The sequence below is a fragment of the Lithobates pipiens genome, unplaced genomic scaffold (assembly GCF_037356315.1).
Source record: "Lithobates pipiens isolate NorthernLeopardFrog02 unplaced genomic scaffold, aLitPip1_a1.2 Scaffold_28, whole genome shotgun sequence".
NCBI classification, from domain to species: Eukaryota; Metazoa; Chordata; class Amphibia; order Anura; family Ranidae; genus Lithobates; species Lithobates pipiens.
Window position 1 is genome coordinate 152,983,553 of NW_027507789.1, and position 24,594 is coordinate 153,008,146.

The window sequence follows — 24,594 nt, forward strand, 5'->3', positions numbered from 1 at the left end:
GATGGACTGACAGGTACTCAGGTGAACTGTGACAGGTATTCAGGTACTCATGGACTTTGACAGGTACTCAGATGGACTGGGACAGGTACTCGGGTACTCTGATGGACTGGGACAGGTACTCGGGAACTCTGATGGCCTGGGACAGCTCCTCGGGTACTCTGATGGCCTGGGACAAGTACTCGGGTACTCTGATGGCCTGGGACAGGTACTCGGGAACTCTGATGGACTGTGACAGGTACTCTGATGGACTGTGACAGGTACTATGATGGGTGGTGACAGGTCCGCTTTATTGGGGGAGGGAGGCAATAAGTCTGATTGGTGTACACTGTAAGCGGTAACGAGATGTTACCGCAATCTCCTCCTCACACATGATCAGTGTGTGAGGAGGAGAACCTGGTGACATCTCGTTACCACGGTTTGTTTACATTTAGTGATTGGCTGTGAAATGATCACAGCCGATCATGTGAGTAACACAGCCGGCCAATGGCTGTTTACCAGCGTCGGTGACGAGCAGTGTTCCCAGGAACATGCCACCACCAACGTGCACGAGCAGCGTGGTCACGATCGCGCACGCCGTGCACAGTGGGGGTGGAACCATCAGTGATCAGCCGTGACTTCATACCCAATGGCTGTTCACCCCCCTCGGTGGTGAGTGGTGTCTCCGTGACACGCTGCCACCGAAGAAACAGGGATGCGCAGGCATGCTGAAATTGCATAGGCACTCCAGTGTCAGAGAAAAGTCTGTGACTTTGTTTTTGTTGTTCATTGAGGGATAATAACTTGGATAGGGATGGGAGATTATGGGATGCTCACTTGACTTCAAAACAAGCATCAGGGACACTTTTCCTACACTATACTACTAAAAGTATTGTGACGCCTGCCTTTACACACGCACATGAACTTTAATGACATCCCAGTCTTAGTCTGTAGGGTTCAATATTGAGTTGGCCCACTCTTTGCATCTATAACAGCATTAGTTCTTCTGTGAAGGCCATCCACAAGGTTTAGGAGTGTGTCTATGGGAATGTTTGACCATTCTTCCAGAAGCACATTTGTGAGGTCAGGCTCTGATGTTGGACAAGAAGGCCTGGCCTGCATTCTTCATTCTAATTCATCCTAAAGGTGTTTTATTGGGCTGTGGTCAGGACTCTTTCCTCCACCACAAACTCACTCATCCATGTCTTTATGGGCCTTGCTTTGTGCACTGGTGCGCATTCATGTTGGAACAGGAAGGGGCCATCCCCAAACTATTCCCACAAAGTTGGGAGCATGAAATTGTCCAAAATGTCTTGGTATGCTGGCATCTTAAGAGTTCCCTTCACTGGAACTAAGAGGACAAGCCCAACCCCTGAAAGACACACCTACACCATAATCATGGCTTGGCCCCACCCCTTTTATTTGATTGACAGCAGCAGGAGCCAATGGCTCCCACTGCTGTCTCTGAGCCTGTGAGAGGGGAGTATTTAAAGTGGTTGTAAACCCGAAAACGGGCACCGCTGTCTACGGCGCATGCGCCGTAGACAGCGGCACGCAGGCGCACTGAGCGCGGCAGTTCCAAGAATGGAGCTGCCGCATTTGTCGACTCCCGTGCGCATGCGCGGGAGTGACGTCATCGCGGCTTCGCCGAATGACAGCGGCGGAGCTGCGAGACGCCACCAGCAAGATGGATGCGGCGGACTACAGGGGACAGCGGCGACTTCGCTGGCTCCTGTGTCAGGTAAGTGACACATAATGGGCTACTATGCGATGCATAGTAGTCCATTATGCTTTACCTTTGCAGGGAAAAAAAGAGGTAGTAAACTCATCAGGGTTTACTTCCTCTTTAAAGGGGGGTGGGGGTGATAGGACAACTAGTGGAAGGTAAAAAAGAAAAAAGCTTCTGGCTTTAAAACCACTTTAAGAAAGCTTCCTAAGTTGGGGTTGAATACTGAAGGTGTAGTTCACACATGCATTTGTGTCACTTTGCTTCATGATGGTTTTCATCTTCCATGTGACTTGCAAAGCTTACTAAATGCAATGGAAGATGTTTTCTAGGCCCTCCTAAGGCATCTCAAGGCTCTCCCTCCACAAATACAAAAAAGACCATCAGAATGCAACCAAAGTGCATCAGAAACACAAACTAACGCTAGACAATGTCTATGTGAAATTTTATCTTGGAAAAACTTTTTTTAATCAAATGTTAGAATGGGTTTAAGCCTTTGTGGAGTTTTTATTGCTGGCTGTGTACCCATTATGCAGTTTATCTGTACTTATCAGAAAGTGAAGGAAACTCTCCTGTGTTAAATAGGTTGAGAAAGGTTTTCTTGGAATGTATACAGGTGTGCAATACATAAAACCGTCAGTAGAGGGTGCTAGCTCAATATTCAGGACGGAAGTGTGTTGTAAAATAAGGGCGGAAGTGTAGCACAGTGAGGGCGGAAGTACAAGGAGAGTTGGTGTATGACAGCTGTTAGAAGCAGGGCAGTATCGTGGTGATGATGACGGTGAACATTGTAGTGGAGTATTGGTAAGATGAGGCTGATCTTCCTGTAGTAGGATTTGTGCAGGAAGGATCAGCCAGCAACTAATAATCATGTTGCTGTGTGTTGTAGTATAGAGCAGTGTTTATTAACTCCAGCCCTCATCAAGTACCCCCAGGTCATGTTTTCAAGATTACCATTATTCTGCACTGGTGATTTCATCAGTTTCCCTGTCTTAGTAATTACCACAGGAGTTCCATGTGAGGGCAATCCTGAAAACATGGCCTGTTGGGGGTGATGGAGTTGAGAAACACTGGACTAGACAGAGGACACTGAGGTCCCTCTGATCAGATCTGTAACAAAGACTTGGTGAGAGGATCACTGAGCTGAGAGCTACTGATTGTACATATCACCGTGTATCCATTCACATCACTCCGTGTATCCATTCACATCACTCCGTGTATCCATTCACATCACTCGGTGTATACCTCCGTGTATCCATTCACATCACTCCGTGTATCCATTCACATCACTCCGTGTATCCATTCACATCACTCCGTGTATCCATTCACATCACTCGGTGTATACCTCCGTGTATCCATTCACATCACTCCGTGTATCCATTCACATCACTCCGTGTATCCATTCACATCACTCCGTGTATCCATTCACATCACTCGGTGTATACCTCCGTGTATCCATTCACATCACTCCGTGTATCCATTCACATCACTCCGTGTATCCATTCACATCACTCCGTGTATACCTCCGTGTATCCATTCACATCACTCCGTGTATACCTCCGTGTATCCATTCACATCACTCCGTGTGTCCATTCACATCACTCCGTGTATACCTCCGTGTATCCATTCACATCACTCCGTGTATACCTCCGTGTATCCATTCACATCACTCCGTGTATACCTCCGTGTATCCATTCACATCACTCCGTGTATACCTCCGTGTATCCATTCACATCACTCCGTGTATCCATTCACATCACTCCGTGTATACCTCCGTGTATCCATTCACATCACTCCGTGTATACCTCCGTGCATCCATTCACATCCCTCCGTGTATACCTCCGTGTATCCGTTCACATCACTCCGTGTATACCTCCGTGTATCTGTTCACATCACTCCGTGTATCCATTCACATCACTCTGTGTATAACTCTGTGTATACCTCCGTGTACCTATTCATATCACTCCGTGTATACCTCCATGTATCCATTCACATCACTCCGTGTATCCATTCACATCACTCCGTGTATACCTCCATGTATCCTTTCACATCACTCCGTGTATACCTCCGTGTATCCATTCACATCACTCCGTGTATACCTCCATGTATCCGTTCACATCACTCCGTGTATACCTCCGTGTATCCATTCACATCACTCCGTGTATCCATTCACATCACTCCGTGTATCCATTCACATCACTCCGTGTATCCATTCACATCACTCCGTGTATACCTCCGTGTGTCCATTCACATCACTCCGTGTATACCTCCGTGTATCCATTCACATCACTCCGTGTATACCTCCGTGTATCCATTCACATCACTCCGTGTATACCTCCGTGTATCCATTCACATCACTCCGTGTATACCTCCGTGTATCCATTCACATCACTCCGTGTATACCTCCGTGTATCCATTCACATCACTCCGTGTATACCTCCGTGTATCCATTCACATCACTCCGTGTATACCTCCGTGTATCCATTCACATCACTCCGTGTATACCTCCGTGTATCCGTTCACATCACTCCGTGTATACCTCCGTGTATCCGTTCACATCACTCCGTGTATACCTCCGTGTATCCGTTCACATCACTCCGTGTATACCTCCGTGTATCCGTTCACATCACTCCGTGTATACCTCCGTGTATCCGTTCACATCACTCCGTGTATACCTCCGTGTATCCATTCACATCACTCCGTGTATCCATTCACATCACTCCGTGTATCCATTCACATCACTCCGTGTATACCTCCGTGTATCAATTCACATCACTCCGTGTATACCTCCGTGTATCCATTCACATCACTCCGTGTATACCTCCGTGTATCCATTCACATCACTCCGTGTGTCCATTCACATCACTCCGTGTATACCTCCGTGTATCCATTCACATCACTCCGTGTATACCTCCGTGTATCCATTCACATCACTCCGTGTATACCTCCGTGTATCCATTCACATCACTCCGTGTATACCTCCGTGTATCCATTCACATCACTCCGTGTATCCATTCACATCACTCCGTGTATACCTCCGTGTATCCATTCACATCACTCCGTGTATACCTCCGTGCATCCATTCACATCCCTCCGTGTATACCTCCGTGTATCCGTTCACATCACTCCGTGTATACCTCCGTGTATCTGTTCACATCACTCCGTGTATCCATTCACATCACTCTGTGTATAACTCTGTGTATACCTCCGTGTACCTATTCATATCACTCCGTGTATACCTCCATGTATCCATTCACATCACTCCGTGTATCCATTCACATCACTCCGTGTATACCTCCCATGTATCCTTTCACATCACTCCGTGTATACCTCCGTGTATCCATTCACATCACTCCGTGTATACCTCCATGTATCCGTTCACATCACTCCGTGTATACCTCCGTGTATCCATTCACATCACTCCGTGTATCCATTCACATCACTCCGTGTATCCATTCACATCACTCCGTGTATCCATTCACATCACTCCGTGTATACCTCCGTGTGTCCATTCACATCACTCCGTGTATACCTCCGTGTATCCATTCACATCACTCCGTGTATACCTCCGTGTATCCATTCACATCACTCCGTGTATACCTCCGTGTATCCATTCACATCACTCCGTGTATACCTCCGTGTATCCATTCACATCACTCCGTGTATACCTCCGTGTATCCATTCACATCACTCCGTGTATACCTCCGTGTATCCATTCACATCACTCCGTGTATACCTCCGTGTATCCATTCACATCACTCCGTGTATACCTCCGTGTATCCATTCACATCACTCCGTGTATACCTCCGTGTATCCATTCACATCACTCCGTGTATACCTCCGTGTATCCATTCACATCACTCCGTGTATACCTCCGTGTATCCGTTCACATCACTCCGTGTATACCTCCGTGTATCTGTTCACATCACTCCGTGTATACCTCCGTGTATCCATTCACATCACTCCGTGTATACCTCCGTGTATCCATTCACATCACTCCGTGTATCCATTCACATCACTCCGTGTATCCATTCACATCACTCCGTGTATACCTCCGTGTATCAATTCACATCACTCCGTGTATCCATTCACATCACTCCGTGTATCCATTCACATCACTCCGTGTATCCATTCACATCACTCCGTGTATCCATTCACATCACTCGGTGTATACCTCCGTGTATCCATTCACATCACTCCGTGTATCCATTCACATCACTCCGTGTATCCATTCACATCACTCCGTGTATACCTCCGTGTATCCATTCACATCACTCCGTGTATACCTCCGTGTATCCATTCACATCACTCCGTGTATCCATTCACATCACTCCGTGTGTCCATTCACATCACTCCGTGTATACCTCCGTGTGTCCATTCACATCACTCCGTGTATACCTCCGTGTATCCATTCACATCACTCCGTGTATACCTCCGTGTATCCATTCACATCACTCCGTGTATACCTCCGTGTATCCATTCACATCACTCCGTGTATACCTCCGTGTATCCATTCACATCACTCCGTGTATACCTCCGTGTATCCATTCACATCACTCCGTGTATACCTCCGTGTATCCATTCACATCACTCCGTGTATACCTCCGTGTATCCATTCACATCACTCCGTGTATACCTCCGTGTATCCATTCACATCACTCCGTGTATACCTCCGTGTATCCATTCACATCACTCCGTGTATCCATTCACATCACTCCGTGTATCCATTCACATCACTCCGTGTATACCTCCGTGTATCCATTCACATCACTCCGTGTATCCATTCACATCACTCCGTGTATACCTCCGTGTATCAATTCACATCACTCCGTGTATCCATTCACATCACTCCGTGTATACCTCCATGTATCCATTCACATCACTCCGTGTATCCATTCACATCACTCCGTGTATACCTCCATGTATCCATTCACATCACCGTGTATCCATTCACATCACTCCGTGTATCCTCTATGTATCCATTCACATCACTCCGTGTATACCTCCGTGTATCCATTCACATCACTCCGTGTATCCATTCACATCACTCCGTGTATACCTCCGTGTATCCATTCACATCACTCCGTGTATCCATTCACATCACTCCGTGTATACCTCCATGAATCCTTTCACATCACTCCGTGTATCCTCTATGTATCCATTCACATCACTCCGTGTATACCTCCGTGTATCCATTCACATCACTCCGTGTATCCATTCACATCACTCCGTGTATACCTCCGTGTATCCATTCACATCACTCCGAGTATACCTCCGTGTATCCATTCACATCACTCCGTGTATACCTCCGTGTATCCATTCACATCACTCCGTGTATACCTCCGTGTATCCATTCACATCACTCCGTGTATACCTCCGTGTATCCATTCACATCACTCCGTGTATACCTCCGTGTATCCATTCACATCACTCCGTGTATACCTCCGTGCATCCATTCACATCCCTCCGTGTATACCTCCGTGCATCCATTCACATCCCTCCGTGTATACCTCCGTGTATCCGTTCACATCACTCCGTGTATACCTCCATGTATCCATTCACATCACTCCGTGTATCCATTCACATCACTCCGTGTATACCTCCATGTATCCTTTCACATCACTCCGTGTATACCTCCGTGTATCCATTCACATCACTCCGTGTATACCTCCGTGTATCCATTCACATCACTCCGTGTATACCTCCATGTATCTGTTCACATCACTCCGTGTATACCTCCGTGTATCCATTCACATCGCTCCGTGTATCCATTCACATCGCTCCGTGTATCCATTCACATCACTCCGTGTGTCCATTCACATCACTCCGTGTATACCTCCGTGTATCCATTCACATCACTCCGTGTATACCTCCGTGTATCCATTCACATCACTCCGTGTATACCTCCGTGTATCCATTCACATCACTCCGTGTATACCTCCGTGTATCCATTCACATCACTCCGTGTATACCTCCGTGTATCCATTCACATCACTCCGTGTATACCTCCGTGTATCCATTCACATCACTCCGTGTATACCTCCGTGTATCCATTCACATCACTCCGTGTATACCTCCGTGTATCCATTCACATCACTCCGTGTATACCTCCGTGTATCCATTCACATCACTCCGTGTATCCCTCCGTGTATCCATTCACATCACTCCGTGTATACCTCCATGTATCCATTCACATCACTCCGTGTATACCTCCGTGTATCCATTCACATCACTCCGTGTATACCTCCGTGTATCCATTCACATCACTCCGTGTATCCATTCACATCACTCCGTGTATACCTCCGTGTATCCATTCACATCACTCCGTGTATACCTCCGTGTATCAATTCACATCACTCCATGTATCCATTCACATCACTCCGTGTATACCTCCATGTATCCATTCACATCACCGTGTATCCATTAGAGGTCGACCGATATGGGTTTTTCTCTGGCCGATGCCGATGCCGATATTTAGAAATCATGGCGGCCGATAGCCGATATATGATGCCGATTTTTTTGGGCCGATATGTTAGGCCGATTTTATTTTATTTATTTATTTATTTATTTTTAATCCCCCTTGATCTAACACACCTTTCCCACTGGGGCGTTTTAAGGCGCTTTTGGGCTAAAAATAGCGCCTGTAAAATGGCTCCCCTGCAGTCTGTGTGAAAGACACAGTGCTTTCACACTGAGGCGATGCACTGGCAGGATCTTAAAAAAAAGTCCTGCAAGCAGCACGTTTGGAGTGGTGTATACCGCTCCTCCACCACTCCTGCCCATTGATATGAATGGGCACCACTGCCGAAGCGCATGCAATGCGATTTGGCAGCGGTGCTTCATGGGCGCATTTAACCTCTTCCTTGGCCGCTAGCTGGGTTATATGTGCCCCACTAGCAGCCAAATAGCACCGGTAAAATGATGGTAAAGAGCCGCTAAAACTTGCGTTTTACCATCAACGCCTGCCCGCTCCAGTGTGAAAGCGGCCTTCATACGTGATACAGAAAATTTCTTACACTTAAACATTTATTAAACAAAACAAACCTCCAATCAGTTTACTTGTATGTATGATTTAGATAAAAAAAAAAAATATATATATATATATATATATATTTTAAATAAAAACAGGTAGTCAAAACTTTTGGACAAAAAAAAAAAATGGGCTAACTTTACTGTTTTTATTTTATTTTTATTTTTTAAATGGTGTATTTTTTTCCCAAAAAAATGCATTTGAAAGACCTCTGTGCAAATGCCGTGTGACATAAAATATTGCAACAACCGCTATTTTATTCCCTAGGATCTCTGCTAAAAAAATATATATAATTTTTGGGGGGTCTAAGTGATTTTCTGGCAGAAAATACAGGATTTTTTACTTGTAAGCAACAAGTGTCAGAAAAGATTTAGTCTTTAAATGGTTAAACTGAGAACTTCTACACACAGAGATGACTTCATTCATTCAAGTGTAAACATTGTATCTTTCTGTTCTTTTCTTGGCAGCCTGCCCAGAGTGGAGGAAAGGGTTGCTATGACGACTCAGTCAACTTAGACCATTCTATACAGAAGTCATTTCAAAGTCCCGCTGTAGTTCTAAATCGGCTTTTTATCAGCACAAATCGGCCGATGCCGATTATTTAAAAAACGGCAAATATCGGCCGGCCGATATATCGGTTGACCTCTAGTATCCATTCACATCACTCCGTGTATACCTCCATGTATCCATTCACATCACTCCGTGTATCCATTCACATCACTCCGTGTATCCTCTATGTATCCATTCACATCACTCCGTGTATACCTCCGTGTATCCATTCACATCACTCCGTGTATCCATTCACATCACTCCGAGTATACCTCCGTGTATCCATTCACATCACTCCGTGTATCCATTCACATCACTCCGTGTATACCTCCATGTATCCTTTCACATCACTCCGTGTATACCTCCGTGTATCCGTTCACATCACTCCGTGTATACCTCCGTGTATCCGTTCACATCACTCCGTGTATACCTCCGTGTATCTGTTCACATCACTCCGTGTATCCATTCACATCACTCTGTGTATACCTCCGTGTACCTATTCATATCACTCCGTGTATACCTCCGTGTATCCATTCACATCACTCCGTGTATCCATTCACATCACTCCGTGTATACCTCCATGTATCCTTTCACATCACTCCGTGTATACCTCCGTGTATCCATTCACATCACTCCGTGTATCCCTCCGTGTATCCGTTCACATCACTCCGTGTATCCATTCACATCACTCCGTGTATCCATTCACATTACTCCGTGTATACCTCCATGTATCCATTCACATCACCGTGTATCCATTCACATCACTCTGTGTATACCTCCATGTATCCATTCACATCACTCCGTGTATCCATTCACATCACTCCGTGTATACCTCCATGTATCCTTTCACATCACTCCGTGTATACCTCCGTGTATCCGTTCACATCACTCCGTGTATACCTCCGTGTATCCGTTCACATCACTCCGTGTATACCTCCGTGTATCCGTTCACATCACTCCGTGTATACCTCCGTGTATCTGTTCACATCACTCCGTGTATCCATTCACATCACTCTGTGTATACCTCCGTGTACCTATTCATATCACTCCGTGTATACCTCCGTGTATCCATTCACATCACTCCGTGTATCCATTCACATCACTCCGTGTATACCTCCATGTATCCTTTCACATCACTCCGTGTATACCTCCGTGTATCCATTCACATCACTCCGTGTATCCCTCCGTGTATCCGTTCACATCACTCCGTGTATCCATTCACATCACTCCGTGTATCCATTCACATTACTCCGTGTATACCTCCATGTATCCATTCACATCACCGTGTATCCATTCACATCACTCTGTGTATACCTCCATGTATCCATTCACATCACTCCGTGTATCCATTCACATCACCGTGTATCCTCCATGTATCCATTCACATCACTCCGTGTATACCTCCGTGTATCCATTCACATCACTCCGTGTATACCTCCGTGTATCCATTCACATCACTCCGTGTATCCATTCACATCACTCCGTGTATACCTCCATGTATCCTTTCACATCACTCCGTGTATCCATTCACATCACTCCGTGTATCCTCCATGTATCCATTCACATCACTCCGTGTATACCTCCGTGTATCCATTCACATCACTCCATGTATCCATTCACATCACTCTGTGTATACCTCCGTGTATCCATTCACATCACTCCGTGTATACCTCCGTGTATCTGTTCACATCACTCCGTGTATCCATTCACATCACTCTGTGTATACCTCCGTGTATCTATTCACATCACTCCGTGTATCCATTCACATCACTCCGTGTATCCCTCCGTGTATCCATTCACATCACTCCGTGTATCCCTCCGTGTATCCATTCGCATCACTCCGTGTATACCTCTGTGTATCCATTCACATCACTCCGTGTATCCATTCACATCACTCCGTGTATTCATTCACATCACTCCGTGTATCCCTCCGTGTATCCATTCACATCACTCCGTGTATCCATTCACATCACTCCGTGTATACCTCCGTGTATCCATTCACATCACTCCGTGTATCCATTCACATCACTCCGTGTATCCATTCACATCACTCCATGTATACCTCCGTGTATCCATTCACATCACTCCGTATATCCATTCACATCACTCCGTGTATCCCTCCGTGTATCCATTCACATCACTCCGTGTATACCTCCGTGTATCCATTCACATCACTCCGTGTATCCCTCCGTGTATCCCTCCGTGTATCCATTCACATCACTCCGTGTATCCATTCACATCACTCCGTGTATACCTCCATGTATCCATTCACATCACCGTGTATCCATTCACATCACTCCGTGTATACCTCCATGTATCCATTCACATCACTCCGTGTATCCATTCACATCACTCCGTGTATACCTCCATGTATCCATTCACATCACCGTGTATCCTCCATGTATCCATTCACATCACTCCGTGTATACCTCCGTGTATCCATTCACATCACTCCGTGTATACCTCCGTGTATCCATTCACATCACTCCGTGTATCCATTCACATCACTCCGTGTATACCTCCATGTATCCTTTCACATCACTCCGTGTATCCATTCACATCACTCCGTGTATCCTCCATGTATCCATTCACATCACTCCGTGTATACCTCCGTGTATCCATTCACATCACTCCGAGTATACCTCCGTGTATCCATTCACATCACTCCGTGTATCCATTCACATCACTCCGTGTATACCTCCATGTATCCTTTCACATCACTCCGTGTATACCTCCGTGTATCCGTTCACATCACTCCGTGTATACCTCCGTGTATCTGTTCACATCACTCCGTGTATCCATTCACATCACTCTGTGTATACCTCCGTGTACCTATTCATATCACTCCGTGTATACCTCCGTGTATCCATTCACATCACTCCGTGTATCCATTCACATCACTCCGTGTATACCTCCATGTATCCTTTCACATCACTCCGTGTATACCTCCGTGTATCCATTCACATCACTCCGTGTATCCCTCCGTGTATCCGTTCACATCACTCCGTGTATCCATTCACATCACTCCGTGTATCCATTCACATTACTCCATGTATACCTCCATGTATCCATTCACATCACCGTGTATCCATTCACATCACTCTGTGTATACCTCCATGTATCCATTCACATCACTCCGTGTATCCATTCACATCATCGTGTATCCTCCATGTATCCATTCACATCACTCCGTGTATACCTCCGTGTATCCATTCACATCACTCCGTGTATACCTCCGTGTATCCATTCACATCACTCCGTGTATCCATTCACATCACTCCGTGTATACCTCCATGTATCCTTTCACATCACTCCGTGTATCCATTCACATCACTCCGTGTATCCTCCATGTATCCATTCACATCACTCCGTGTATACCTCCGTGTATCCATTCACATCACTCCATGTATCCATTCACATCACTCCGTGTATACCTCCGTGTATCCATTCACATCACTCCGTGTATACCTCCGTGTATCTGTTCACATCACTCCGTGTATCCATTCACATCACTCTGTGTATACCTCCGTGTATCTATTCACATCACTCCGTGTATCCATTCACATCACTCCGTGTATCCCTCCGTGTATCCATTCACATCACTCCGTGTATCCCTCCGTGTATCCATTCGCATCACTCCGTGTATACCTCTGTGTATCCATTCACATCACTCCGTGTATCCATTCACATCACTCCGTGTATTCATTCACATCACTCCGTGTATCCCTCCGTGTATCCATTCACATCACTCCGTGTATCCATTCACATCACTCCGTGTATACCTCCGTGTATCCATTCACATCACTCCGTGTATCCATTCACATCACTCCGTGTATCCATTCACATCACTCCATGTATACCTCCGTGTATCCATTCACATCACTCCGTATATCCATTCACATCACTCCGTGTATCCCTCCGTGTATCCATTCACATCACTCCGTGTATACCTCCGTGTATCCATTCACATCACTCCGTGTATCCCTCCGTGTATCCCTCCGTGTATCCATTCACATCACTCCGTGTATCCATTCACATCACTCCGTGTATACCTCCATGTATCCATTCACATCACCGTGTATCCATTCACATCACTCCGTGTATACCTCCATGTATCCATTCACATCACTCCGTGTATCCATTCACATCACTCCGTGTATACCTCCATGTATCCATTCACATCACCGTGTATCCTCCATGTATCCATTCACATCACTCCGTGTATACCTCCGTGTATCCATTCACATCACTCCGTGTATACCTCCGTGTATCCATTCACATCACTCCGTGTATCCATTCACATCACTCCGTGTATACCTCCATGTATCCTTTCACATCACTCCGTGTATCCATTCACATCACTCCGTGTATCCTCCATGTATCCATTCACATCACTCCGTGTATACCTCCGTGTATCCATTCACATCACTCCGTGTATACCTCCGTGTATCTGTTCACATCACTCCGTGTATCCATTCACATCACTCTGTGTATACCTCCATGTATCTATTCACATCACTCCGTGTATCCATTCACATCACTCCGTGTATCCCTCCGTGTATCCATTCACATCACTCCGTGTATCCCTCCGTGTATCCATTCGCATCACTCCGTGTATACCTCTGTGTATCCATTCACATCACTCCGTGTATCCATTCACATCACTCCGTGTATCCATTCACATCACTCCGTGTATACCTCCGTGTATCCATTCACATCACTCCGTGTATCCATTCACATCACTCCGTGTATACCTCCGTGTATCCATTCACATCACTCCGTGTATCCATTCACATCACTCCGTGTATCCATTCACATCACTCCATGTATACCTCCGTGTATCCATTCACATCACTCCGTGTATCCATTCACATCACTCCATGTATACCTCCATGTATCCATTCACATCACCGTGTATCCATTCACATCACTCCGTGTATACCTCCATGTATCCATTCACATCACTCTGTGTATCCTTTATGTATCCATTCACATCACTCCGTGTATACTTCCGTGTATCCATTCACATCACTCCGTGTATACCTCCGTGTATCCATTCACATCACTCTGTGTATACCTCCATGTATCCTTTCACATCACTCCGTGTATACCTCCATGTATCCTTTCACATCACTCCGTGTATACCTCCATGTATCCTTTCACATCACTCCGTGTATACCTCCGTGTATCCATTCACATCACTCCGTGTATACCTCCATGAATCCTTTCACATCACTCCGTGTATACCTCCATGAATCCTTTCACATCACTCCGTGTATCCTCTATGTATCCATTCACATCACTCCGTGTATACCTCCGTGTATCCATTCACATCACTCCGTGTATACCTCCGTGTATCCATTCACATCACTCCGTGTATACCTCCGTGTATCCATTCACATCACTCCGTGTATACCTCCGTGTATCCATTCACATCACTCCGTGTATCCATTCACATCACTCCGTGTATACCTCCGTTTATCCATTCACATCACTCCGTGTATCCATTCACATCACTCCGTGTATCCATTCACATCACTCCGTGTATTCCTCCGTGTATCCATTCACATCACTCCGTGTATTCCTCCGTGTATCCATTCACATCACTCCGTGTATTCCTCCGTGTATCCATTCACATCACTCCGTGTATCCATTCACATCACTCCGTGTATACCTCCGTGTATCCATTCACATCACTCCGTGTATACCTCCGTGTATCCATTCACATCACTCCGTGTATACCTCCGTGTATCCATTCACATCACTCCGTGCATACCTCCGTGTATCCATTCACATCACTCCGTGTATACATTCACATCACTCCGTGTATACCTCCGTGTATCCGTTCACATCACTCCGTGTATACCTCCGTGTATCTGTTCACATCACTCCGTGTATCCTTTCACATCACTCCGTGTATACCTCCGTGTATCCATTCACATCACTCCGTGTATACCTCCGTGTATCCATTCACATCACTCCGTGTATACCTCCGTGTATCCATTCACATCACTCCGTGTATACCTCCGTGTATCCATTCACATCACTCCGTGTATACCTCCGTGTATCCATTCACATCACTCCGTGTATACCTCCGTGTATCCATTCACATCACTCCGTGTATACCTCCGTGTATCTGTTCACATCACTCCGTGTATCCATTCACATCACTCTGTGTATACCTCCGTGTATCTATTCACATCACTCCGTGTATCACTCCGTGTATCCTTTCACATCACTCCGTGTATCCTTTCACATCACTCCGTGTATACCTCCGTGTATCTGTTCACATCACTCCGTGTATCCATTCACATCACTCTGTGTATACCTCCGTGTATCTATTCACATCACTCCGTGTATCACTCCGTGTATCCTTTCACATCACTCCGTGTATCCTTTCACATCACTCCGTGTATACCTCCGTGTATCCATTTACATCACTCCGTGTATCCATTTACATCACTCCGTGTATCCATTTACATCACTCCGTGTATCCATTTACATCACTCCGTGTATCCATTTACATCACTCTGTGTATACCTCCGTGTATCCATTCACATCACTCTGTGTATACCTCCGTGTATCCATTCACATCACTCTGTGTATACCTCCGTGTATCCATTCACATCACTCCGTGTATACCTCCGTGTATCCATTCACATCACTCCGTGTATACCTCCGTGTATCCATTCACATCACTCCGTGTATACCTCCGTGTATCTGTTCACATCACTCCGTGTATCCATTCACATCACTCTGTGTATACCTCCGTGTATCTATTCACATCACTCCGTGTATCACTCCGTGTATCCTTTCACATCACTCCGTGTATCCTTTCACATCACTCCGTGTATACCTCCGTGTATCCATTTACATCACTCCGTGTATCCTTTCACATCACTCCGTGTATACCTCCGTGTATCCATTCACATCACTCCGTGTATACCTCCGTGTATCCATTCACATCACTCCGTGTATACCTCCGTGTATCCATTCACATCACTCCGTGTATACCTCCATGTATCCATTCACATCACTCCGTGTATCCATTCACATCACTCCGTGTATCCATTCACATCACTCTGTGTATACCTCCATGTATCCATTCACATCACTCCGTGTATACCTCCGTGTAGCCATTCACATCACTCTGTGTATCCATTCACATCACTCCGTGTATACCTCCGTGTATCCATTCACATCACTCCGTATATCCATTCACATCACTCTGTGTATACCTCCGTGTATCCATTCACATCACTCCATGTATACCTCTGTGTATCCATTCACATCCCTCCGTGTATCCATTCACATCACTCCGTGTATCCCTCCGTGTATCCATTCACATCACTCCGTGTATCCCTCCGTGTATCCATTCACATCACTCCGTGTATCCATTCACATCACTCCGTGTATCCATTCACATCACTCCGTGTATCCCTCCATGTATCCATTCACATCACTTTGTGTATCCATTCACATCACTTTGTGTATCCATTCACATCACTTTGTGTATCCATTCACATCACTTTGTGTATCCATTCACATCACTTTGTGTATCCATTCACATCACTTTGTGTATCCATTCACATCACTTTGTGTATCCATTCACATCACTTTGTGTATCCATTCACATCACTCCGTGTATCCATTCACATCACTCCGTGTATCCATTCACATCCTCCGTGTATACATTCACATCACTCCGTGTATACCTCCATGTATCCATTCACATCACTCCATGTATACCTCTGTTTATCCATTCACATCACTCCGTGTATCCATTCACATCACTCCGTGTATCCATTCACATCACTCCGTGTATACCTCCATGTATCCATTCACATCACTCCATGTATACCTCTGTTTATCCATTCACATCACTCCGTGTATCCATTCACATCACTCCGTGTATCCATTCACATCACTCCGTGTATCCCTCCGTGTATCCATTCACATCACTCCGTGTATACCTCTATGTATCCATTCACATCACTCCGTGTATCCATTCACATCACTCCGTGTATACCTCCATGTATCCAATCACATCACTCCATGTATCCATTCACATCACTCCGTGTATACCTCCATGTATCCGTTCACATCACTCCGTGTATCCATTCACATCACTCCGTGTATCTATTCACATCACTCCGTGTATACCTCCATGTATCCATTCACTTCACTCCGTGTATCCATTCACATCACCGTGTATCCATTCACATCACTCCGTGTATACCTCCGTGTATCCATTCACATCACTCCGTGTATACCTCCGTGTATCCATTCACATCACTCCGTGTATACCTCCGTGTATCCATTCACATCACTCCGTGTATACCTCCGTGTATCCATTCACATCACCGTGTATCCATTCACATCACTCCGTGTATACCACCGTGTATCCATTCACATCACTCCGTGTATACCTCCGTGTATCCATTCACATCACTCCGTGTATACCTCCGTGTATCCATTCACATCACTCCGTGTATACCTCCGTGTATCCATTCACATCACTCCGTGTATACCTCCGTGTATCCATTCACATCACTCCGTGTATACCTCCGTGTATCCATTCACATCACTCCGTGTATACCTCCGTGTATCCATTCACATCACTCCGTGTATACCTCCGTGTATCCATTCACATCACTCCGTGTATACCTCCGTGTATCCATTCACATCACTCCGTGTATACCTCCGTGTATCCATTCACATCACTCCGTGTATCCATTCACATCACTCCGTGTATACCTCCATGTATCCATTCACATCACTCCATGTATCCATTCACATCACTCCGTGTATACCTCCGTGTATCCATTCACATCACTCCGTGTATCCATTCACATCACTCCGTGTATCTATTCACATCACTCCGTGTATACCTCCATGTATCCATTCACATCACTCCGTGTATCCATTCACATCACTCCGTGTATCCATTCACATCACTCCGTGTATACCTCCGTGTATCCATTCACATCACTCCGTGTATACCTCCGTGTATCCATTCACATCACTCCGTGTATCCATTCACATCACTCCGTGTATACCTCCATGTATCCATTCACATCACTCCATGTATACCTCCGTGTATCCATTCACATCACTCCATGTATACCTCCGTGTATCCATTCACATCACTCCGTGTATCCATTCACATCACTCCGTGTATACCTCCATGTATCCATTCACATCACTCCGTGTATACCTCCGTGTATCCATTCACATCACTCCGTGTATACCTCCGTGTATCCATTCACATCACTCCGTGTATACCTCCGTGTATCCATTCACATCACTCCGTGTATACCTCCGTGTATCCATTCACATCACTCCGTGTATACCTCTGTGTATCCATTCACATCACTCCGTGTATCCATTCACATCACTCCGTGTATCCATTCACATCACTCCGTGTATACCTCCATGTATCCATTCACATCACTCCGTGTATACCTCCATGTATCCATTCACATCACTCCGTGTATCCATTCACATCACTCCGTGTTTCTATTCACATCACTCCGTGTATACCTCCATGTATCCATTCACATCACCGTGTATCCTCCGTTCACATCGCTCCGTGTATCCTCCGTTCACATCGCTCCGTGTATCCTCCGTTCACATCGCTCCGTGTATCCTCCGTTCACATCGCTCCGTGTATCCTCCGTTCACATCGCTCCGTGTATCCTCCGTTCACATCGCTCCGCGCATTCTCCGTTCACATCACTCTGCGTACCCGGATGGAGACTGCAGTCTAATGCGCTCTATCATGGGTTGGAAGTTATATACCCAGCTAATGTGTCTAATGAAAGAAATGCTCTTACCTTCCTTTTCTTTCTTATCCTTCTGCTTTCTAGCCCCCTTCTCCCCTTTTCCTTCTCCCTCCTCCCTTCTCATCTCCTTCCTTTCCTTTTTCCCTATACTTTTCTCCCTTTTTCTCCCCCCTCGCTCCCCCCCCCCCCCCTCCCCTCCCTCCCCTCCCTTTGATCAAGCTTCAGCTTAAAAAAGAAAATTCTTCCTTCTCCGATTTAAGAGCACATTCATCCAGCGCGATTAGTGCCTCTTGGGTGGTGCATCATCAGGCCTCTATGGCTCAGATCTGTAAGAACGCAACATTGGTCTTTGGTTCAGACGTTTATCCGATTTTTTTATTTTTTATTTTTATTTATTTATTTTATTTTTTTCAAATCGATGTTAAAGGTCATGAGGATATTGCCCTTGGGAACAGCATACATTGCAGGTTGCAGTATGAGTCCTCTGACCTCCCCCTTCTTCAGTTGCCATTGCTATGGGACATCCCACATAGTTATTACTATAGCTCTGTGTCCACTGATGTAAAAAAAGAAAATAGGATTTTTAATACAGCTTACCTGTAAATTTCTTTCGTACATTAGGGGACACAGAGCTCCTTCCTCCTTTCCATTGTTTCTGTCTGATATTCTCTTGGAGATGAGATTTATCTGGTGACCACTTAAATTGTTACCAAATTATTGTGGGATGTTCTGTTTTTTGATTAACTTACTGTTTAATTAAAGTGGGATTCCACTGCCTAAATAGTTTTTTTTTTTTTTTTTTTTTTTTTTTTAATACAATGACATGGATGACATTAAAATTAGTACTCACTTGTTCCAGTTTTGAAGTGTTTAATAAATATATTTTCTTGTTAAATAAGTAGTTTGTGGGTTCTCATCTTGCCTGTGGGCATGTGAAGCCCACAAGCATCCTCTTTCGGGATACAGTGAGGCCGCGTACACACGCGGGGACTGTTCGCTCAACTTTGTCCGCTGAACAGTGTTTCGGCGGACAGTCCGCTCGTGTGTGGGCTTTCAGCGGACAGTTTCAGCGGACAGTCTGCTGAACAAAGTTTTTCGGAATTTCCGAAAAACTGTCCGCTGAAACTTTGTTTCAGCGAACAGTCCCCTCGTGTGTAGGCTTGTTTGTCAAACTAAGTTCCGTGCATGCTCAGAAAGGATTTACACGCCGAAAGTTGTATTGCAGTGTATAGGACGTCGTATTTTTCGTCCCGTCGTACGTGCCGTTCACGTCATCGCGCAAGTTTCAGCGGACTGTTCGTTCGTCGTGTGTGGCCAAGTCCGTCCATGCTAATTTTGAGCGGACTGTCCGCTGAAACTGTTTGACGAACAAAGTTGAGCGAACAGTCCCCGCGTGTGTACGCGGCCTGACACTCATATTCCATCATGCAGTGCGCGCTGTATCTCCGATCTCGCACCTGTGCAGTGACTTCTTTTCGGAGCGGAGACAACAGCTCAGGTTACCATTGCAACAGGCGTCGTCGGAAGTCCCGCCTCGTTGTGATGGCAACCTGGCTGATCATGTAGTAAAGGATTTCTTAATCCCGCGATAACTCGTGGCTGGCCACCACCCAGACTCCTGGGATCAATGAGAAAAGATCCCAGGAGACAGTGAGAGTTGCAGAAATGATGAAATAGCCGCAGAAACCCCGCCCATATCCGCAAGACACACATTCAGGAAACAGAGAGTTTAGAAAGAATAAAATGTACATTTTAAAACAAAAAAAAAAGAAAAGTTCAGTTTTAGACTTAGAACATCTATCTGATCACTTAGAGCTCTTATATATAAAACGGGAGGAGCTCCGCTTTAAGATCATTGTTAGCTGTTAATTATATTCCTGTGTGCAGTTTGTATTGTTATGGTAATCTGATCAGGAGGGGAATGTCCTCCTGTGGGGTATAAAGTATGTGTCTGAGTTTCAATAAACAGTCATTCCTTTTGGTTCTTTCCCATGTCTGTGTACGATGTGTGGGGTAAATGGGCTGGTATTAGCTCTCAGTCTGCTCGAAACGATTTGGCGGAAGGAAGCACCTAATTGGGGTGCTGAACAGTTCCGTCACAGCACTTAATTATTTCATTGGCCATCTCCAGTTGTCTTCCAGCACAGCCCTTGAGAGATGGAGTCCCTCCCATCGACCCAGGAAACACATTGCCACAGTTCAAAAGGCGGTTCTTCAGGTCCCTGGCCAGTCATTTGTGTTTACTCCGTCTGAGGAACATGTTGTCAGGAACCAGGAGAAGGACTACATCTCTCAGAGGCCACCTGAAGAAAATGATGCTTCGCGGGGGGACTGGGTTCTATCCGGCAGCTTTCAAATTTAGTCCACACTTTTTTTAAATTGGGGCTCGTGTACCGTCCGGCGGTTAGGAGCAGACCCGCTCCCTTCCTCTTTCCAGCGCCAAGTTGGCCAGGGTCAGGATGGCGCAGGTTCCCCCCGAGAGCGGTGTAATCTTTCTCTGCGCCAATAGCGGTGGGGGTCGAAGACGCCGTTGCGTCATTTCCGGCCGAACTGTATCATCGCTGTGTACCGAGACTTCCGGTTTTCGGGTCTCTGGAGGTACAGGGAGGAAGAGGGAAGCCCACTCTGTGCCTGTGTGATCCCGAACAGCGTCCAGATATACTGGACTAGCGGCGGGATCCGGAACTTGAGGGGGACTATGGAGGCTAATCCCCAGGACACTCCGGTGGAGGCAGGCATCAGTCAAAACCAGGTAAGCTGCTGGGCAAGCCATTACTCTGGTGGTTAATGGGTATTTGTGGTGGTGGTAAGGCTGGGACCTGTAGTGCCCCATGGTGGTGGTCACCTGACAGTCCAGGAGATTTTGCGGTTGTGTTGCAGCACTTGTGTTTTTTTTTGTTTTTTTTTTGCGGGATAAAATACTAAGGATGCCTTTTCTTTGTTTCAGGCTAGGGAGACCCCAAGGGAAGACAAATCAGGGCGCAAAAAGTGCCCTAATTGTGGAAATAGACTGTCCTCGGGCTCTAGCAAAGCCTTATGCAAACAGTGTATTGCAGGCATTCTTAAGACAGAGGCAGACTCCCCCTTGGCTAAATTCCTTGGTTCCTTTTAAAGAGTAGATGGCATCAACTTTTAAATCTCTCCGGGATTTAATTACGGATGTAGGTAGAGCGAATACAATCTCCTCCTCCACCATGCCTTACAACACCCAGCTCCGGGGAGCCCCGTATAGTCAGGGAGCATAGCCCCGTGTTAGTTAGTCCTGAATCCTCTGATGTAGATTCAGACCAGGATGAGGATCAGGCTGTAGCTAACAAAGGCGCAAGATATAAGCTATCTCCTGAGGAAGTGGAAGAGCTATTGAGCGCCATTTATGATACGCTGGAAATTGATGAAAAAGAAACTCCATTAACCAGACATGATCAAATGTATGAGGCTCTGGGGAAAAAGGCTAAAGTTTTTCCAATACATAAAGTGCTTTCTGACCTGGTCCTTAAGGAATGGTCCGAGCCAGATAAGAAGGTCTTCTTTCCCGATTCACTAAAAAGATTTCCTTTTGATAAGAGCCCAGAGGCGGTCTGGAATAAAAATCCTAAACTAGACACTCTAAAGTCTCTAAACGGTCTGACCTAGCCTTTGAGGACATGGGTCATTTAAAGGCTACAATGGATAGAAGGACGTAGTCCTAAAGAGGGCCTGGGATGCTTCTATGGCAGGTTTGAAACCAGCTCTAGCCACATCTTGTATGGCTAGAAATCTGGAGTTCTGGTCACAACTGCAGGAACATCTTAAAGCAGGCACTCCTAGAGCTGAATTATTAAAAACCTTTCCTATGCTTTTTAAAGTCACGAGTTTCATTTCTGATGCCGCCACTGATTCTGTTAAGTTCATGGCTAAGTCTGCAGCACTCTCAGTGGCAGCTAGTAGAGCAGTATGGATGAAAACTTGGGGAGGAGACACGGCGTCTAAAACTCACCTGTGCGGTGTCCCTTTTACAGGAGACCTAGTCTTCAGGCCTGAATTAGATACTGCCTTAGATAAAAGATAAAAAGAAAACCTTTCCCACAAAAAAGAAACATTTTCAAAGGAAATGTTTTTTTCCTTTAAAGGAACTCTCAAAAACAGAGGAGGAGTTCAAACCCAAAAGGCACTGGACGGGACAAAAAGGGAAAGGAAAAGGGGGCATACTTTTTAACAGCCCCAATCTCCAGTGACATCCGCATCCTGCGGGGGGGGAAGGTTATCGAACTTTCTTCCACAGTGGGAAAGGATAACCTCAAACAAATTTGTCCTAAATATAATAAAAAGAGGTTATGTCGGTGTTGGGTCTCATGACAGCAGCCATTCCGGCTGTACAATGGGCCAGGTTCCATCAAAGGAACCTTCAGAGGTTCTTGTTAGAACACTTGAAATGCAGGCATCTGGAAGAAGAGGTCTCGATCCCCGTGAAAGTAAAGCGTTCCCTCTGCTGGTGGAAGAACGTAGAGAACCTAAACAAGGTGGTTCTCTGGGTCTTGCCTATCACATCCACACTGACCACGGATGCGAGCAGTTGAGGCTGGGGGTCCCATCTCAACTCTAACTGGGCCCAGGGCAGGTCGACTCCAGAAGAGAGACATTTATCCTCCAATTGGAAGGAGCTAGCAGCGATCCCATACAGGGTCACCATCTACAAGTCCGCTCAGACAATGTGACGGCTGTAGTTTATATAAACAAACAGGGAGGTACCAGAAGTCCTTGTTTAATGTTGGTGGCCAGGCACGTTTTTCAGTGGGCAGAATCCAATCTAAGGTCCATTTCTGCAATACACTTGAAAGGGGAACTGAACAACACTGCGGACTTCTTGAGTCGACAACGATTTTCGAATCAAGAATGCTCGCTACATCCAGAGGTGTTCAATCTCATAGCAGCTCACTGGGGAAGGCCAGTAGTTGATCTTTTTGCAAACAGGGAGAACACAAAAGTTCCCAATTTTTGCTCTCTATGCTCAGGGGATCTCCCCTTGGCAGTAGATGCCTTACACACTCCATGGACTTTCAGCTTGGCGTATGTTTCCTCTCCACTTTACCTCATCCCAAGGGTTCTAGCTAAATTTCTGGTGGAGGAAACATGCTTAATTCTAGTGGCACTATTTTGGCCCAAAAGACCATGGTTTACAACGTTGCTGCAGTTGACAGACCAGCAGACAGGACCTCCTGTCACAAGGACCTCTTTTTCATCCACGAGTAACCATGCTGAACCTCTCAGCGTGGTTACTGAGGAAGAAATTTTGAGGAGTAAGGGCCTGACAGACAGAGTAATTCAGACCTTACTACAGAGTAGGAAGCCAACCACCAGAGCTATTTATAGGAAAGTCTGCAGAAACTGTAATAGTTGGCTGAATAGCTGTGGGGAGAAAAACATGGATACAGCTAATATCCTTCAGTTTCTACAGGAGGGGATAGACAAAGGACTAACTCCTAGTACTATTAAGGTTCAGATAGCTGCCCTAAGTGTGTACCCAGAGAAACGGTTACAGGAGGATCCTT

The 24,594-nt window shown here is 45.9% G+C and overlaps 1 protein-coding gene across 1 annotated transcript in view; it reads left to right on the top strand.

The window, feature by feature from the left end:
* The first annotated feature begins 2,381 nt into the window (after positions 1 to 2,381).
* MIEN1 (migration and invasion enhancer 1) overlaps positions 2,382 to 24,594 on the top strand; it is a 37,098-nt gene continuing 14,885 nt past the window's right edge. The window contains exon 1 of the mRNA XM_077459718.1: positions 2,382 to 2,506. Within this exon, the coding sequence (XP_077315844.1) occupies positions 2,475 to 2,506 (32 nt within the window). The 5' untranslated portion in view covers positions 2,382 to 2,474. The remainder of the gene's footprint in view (positions 2,507 to 24,594) is intronic.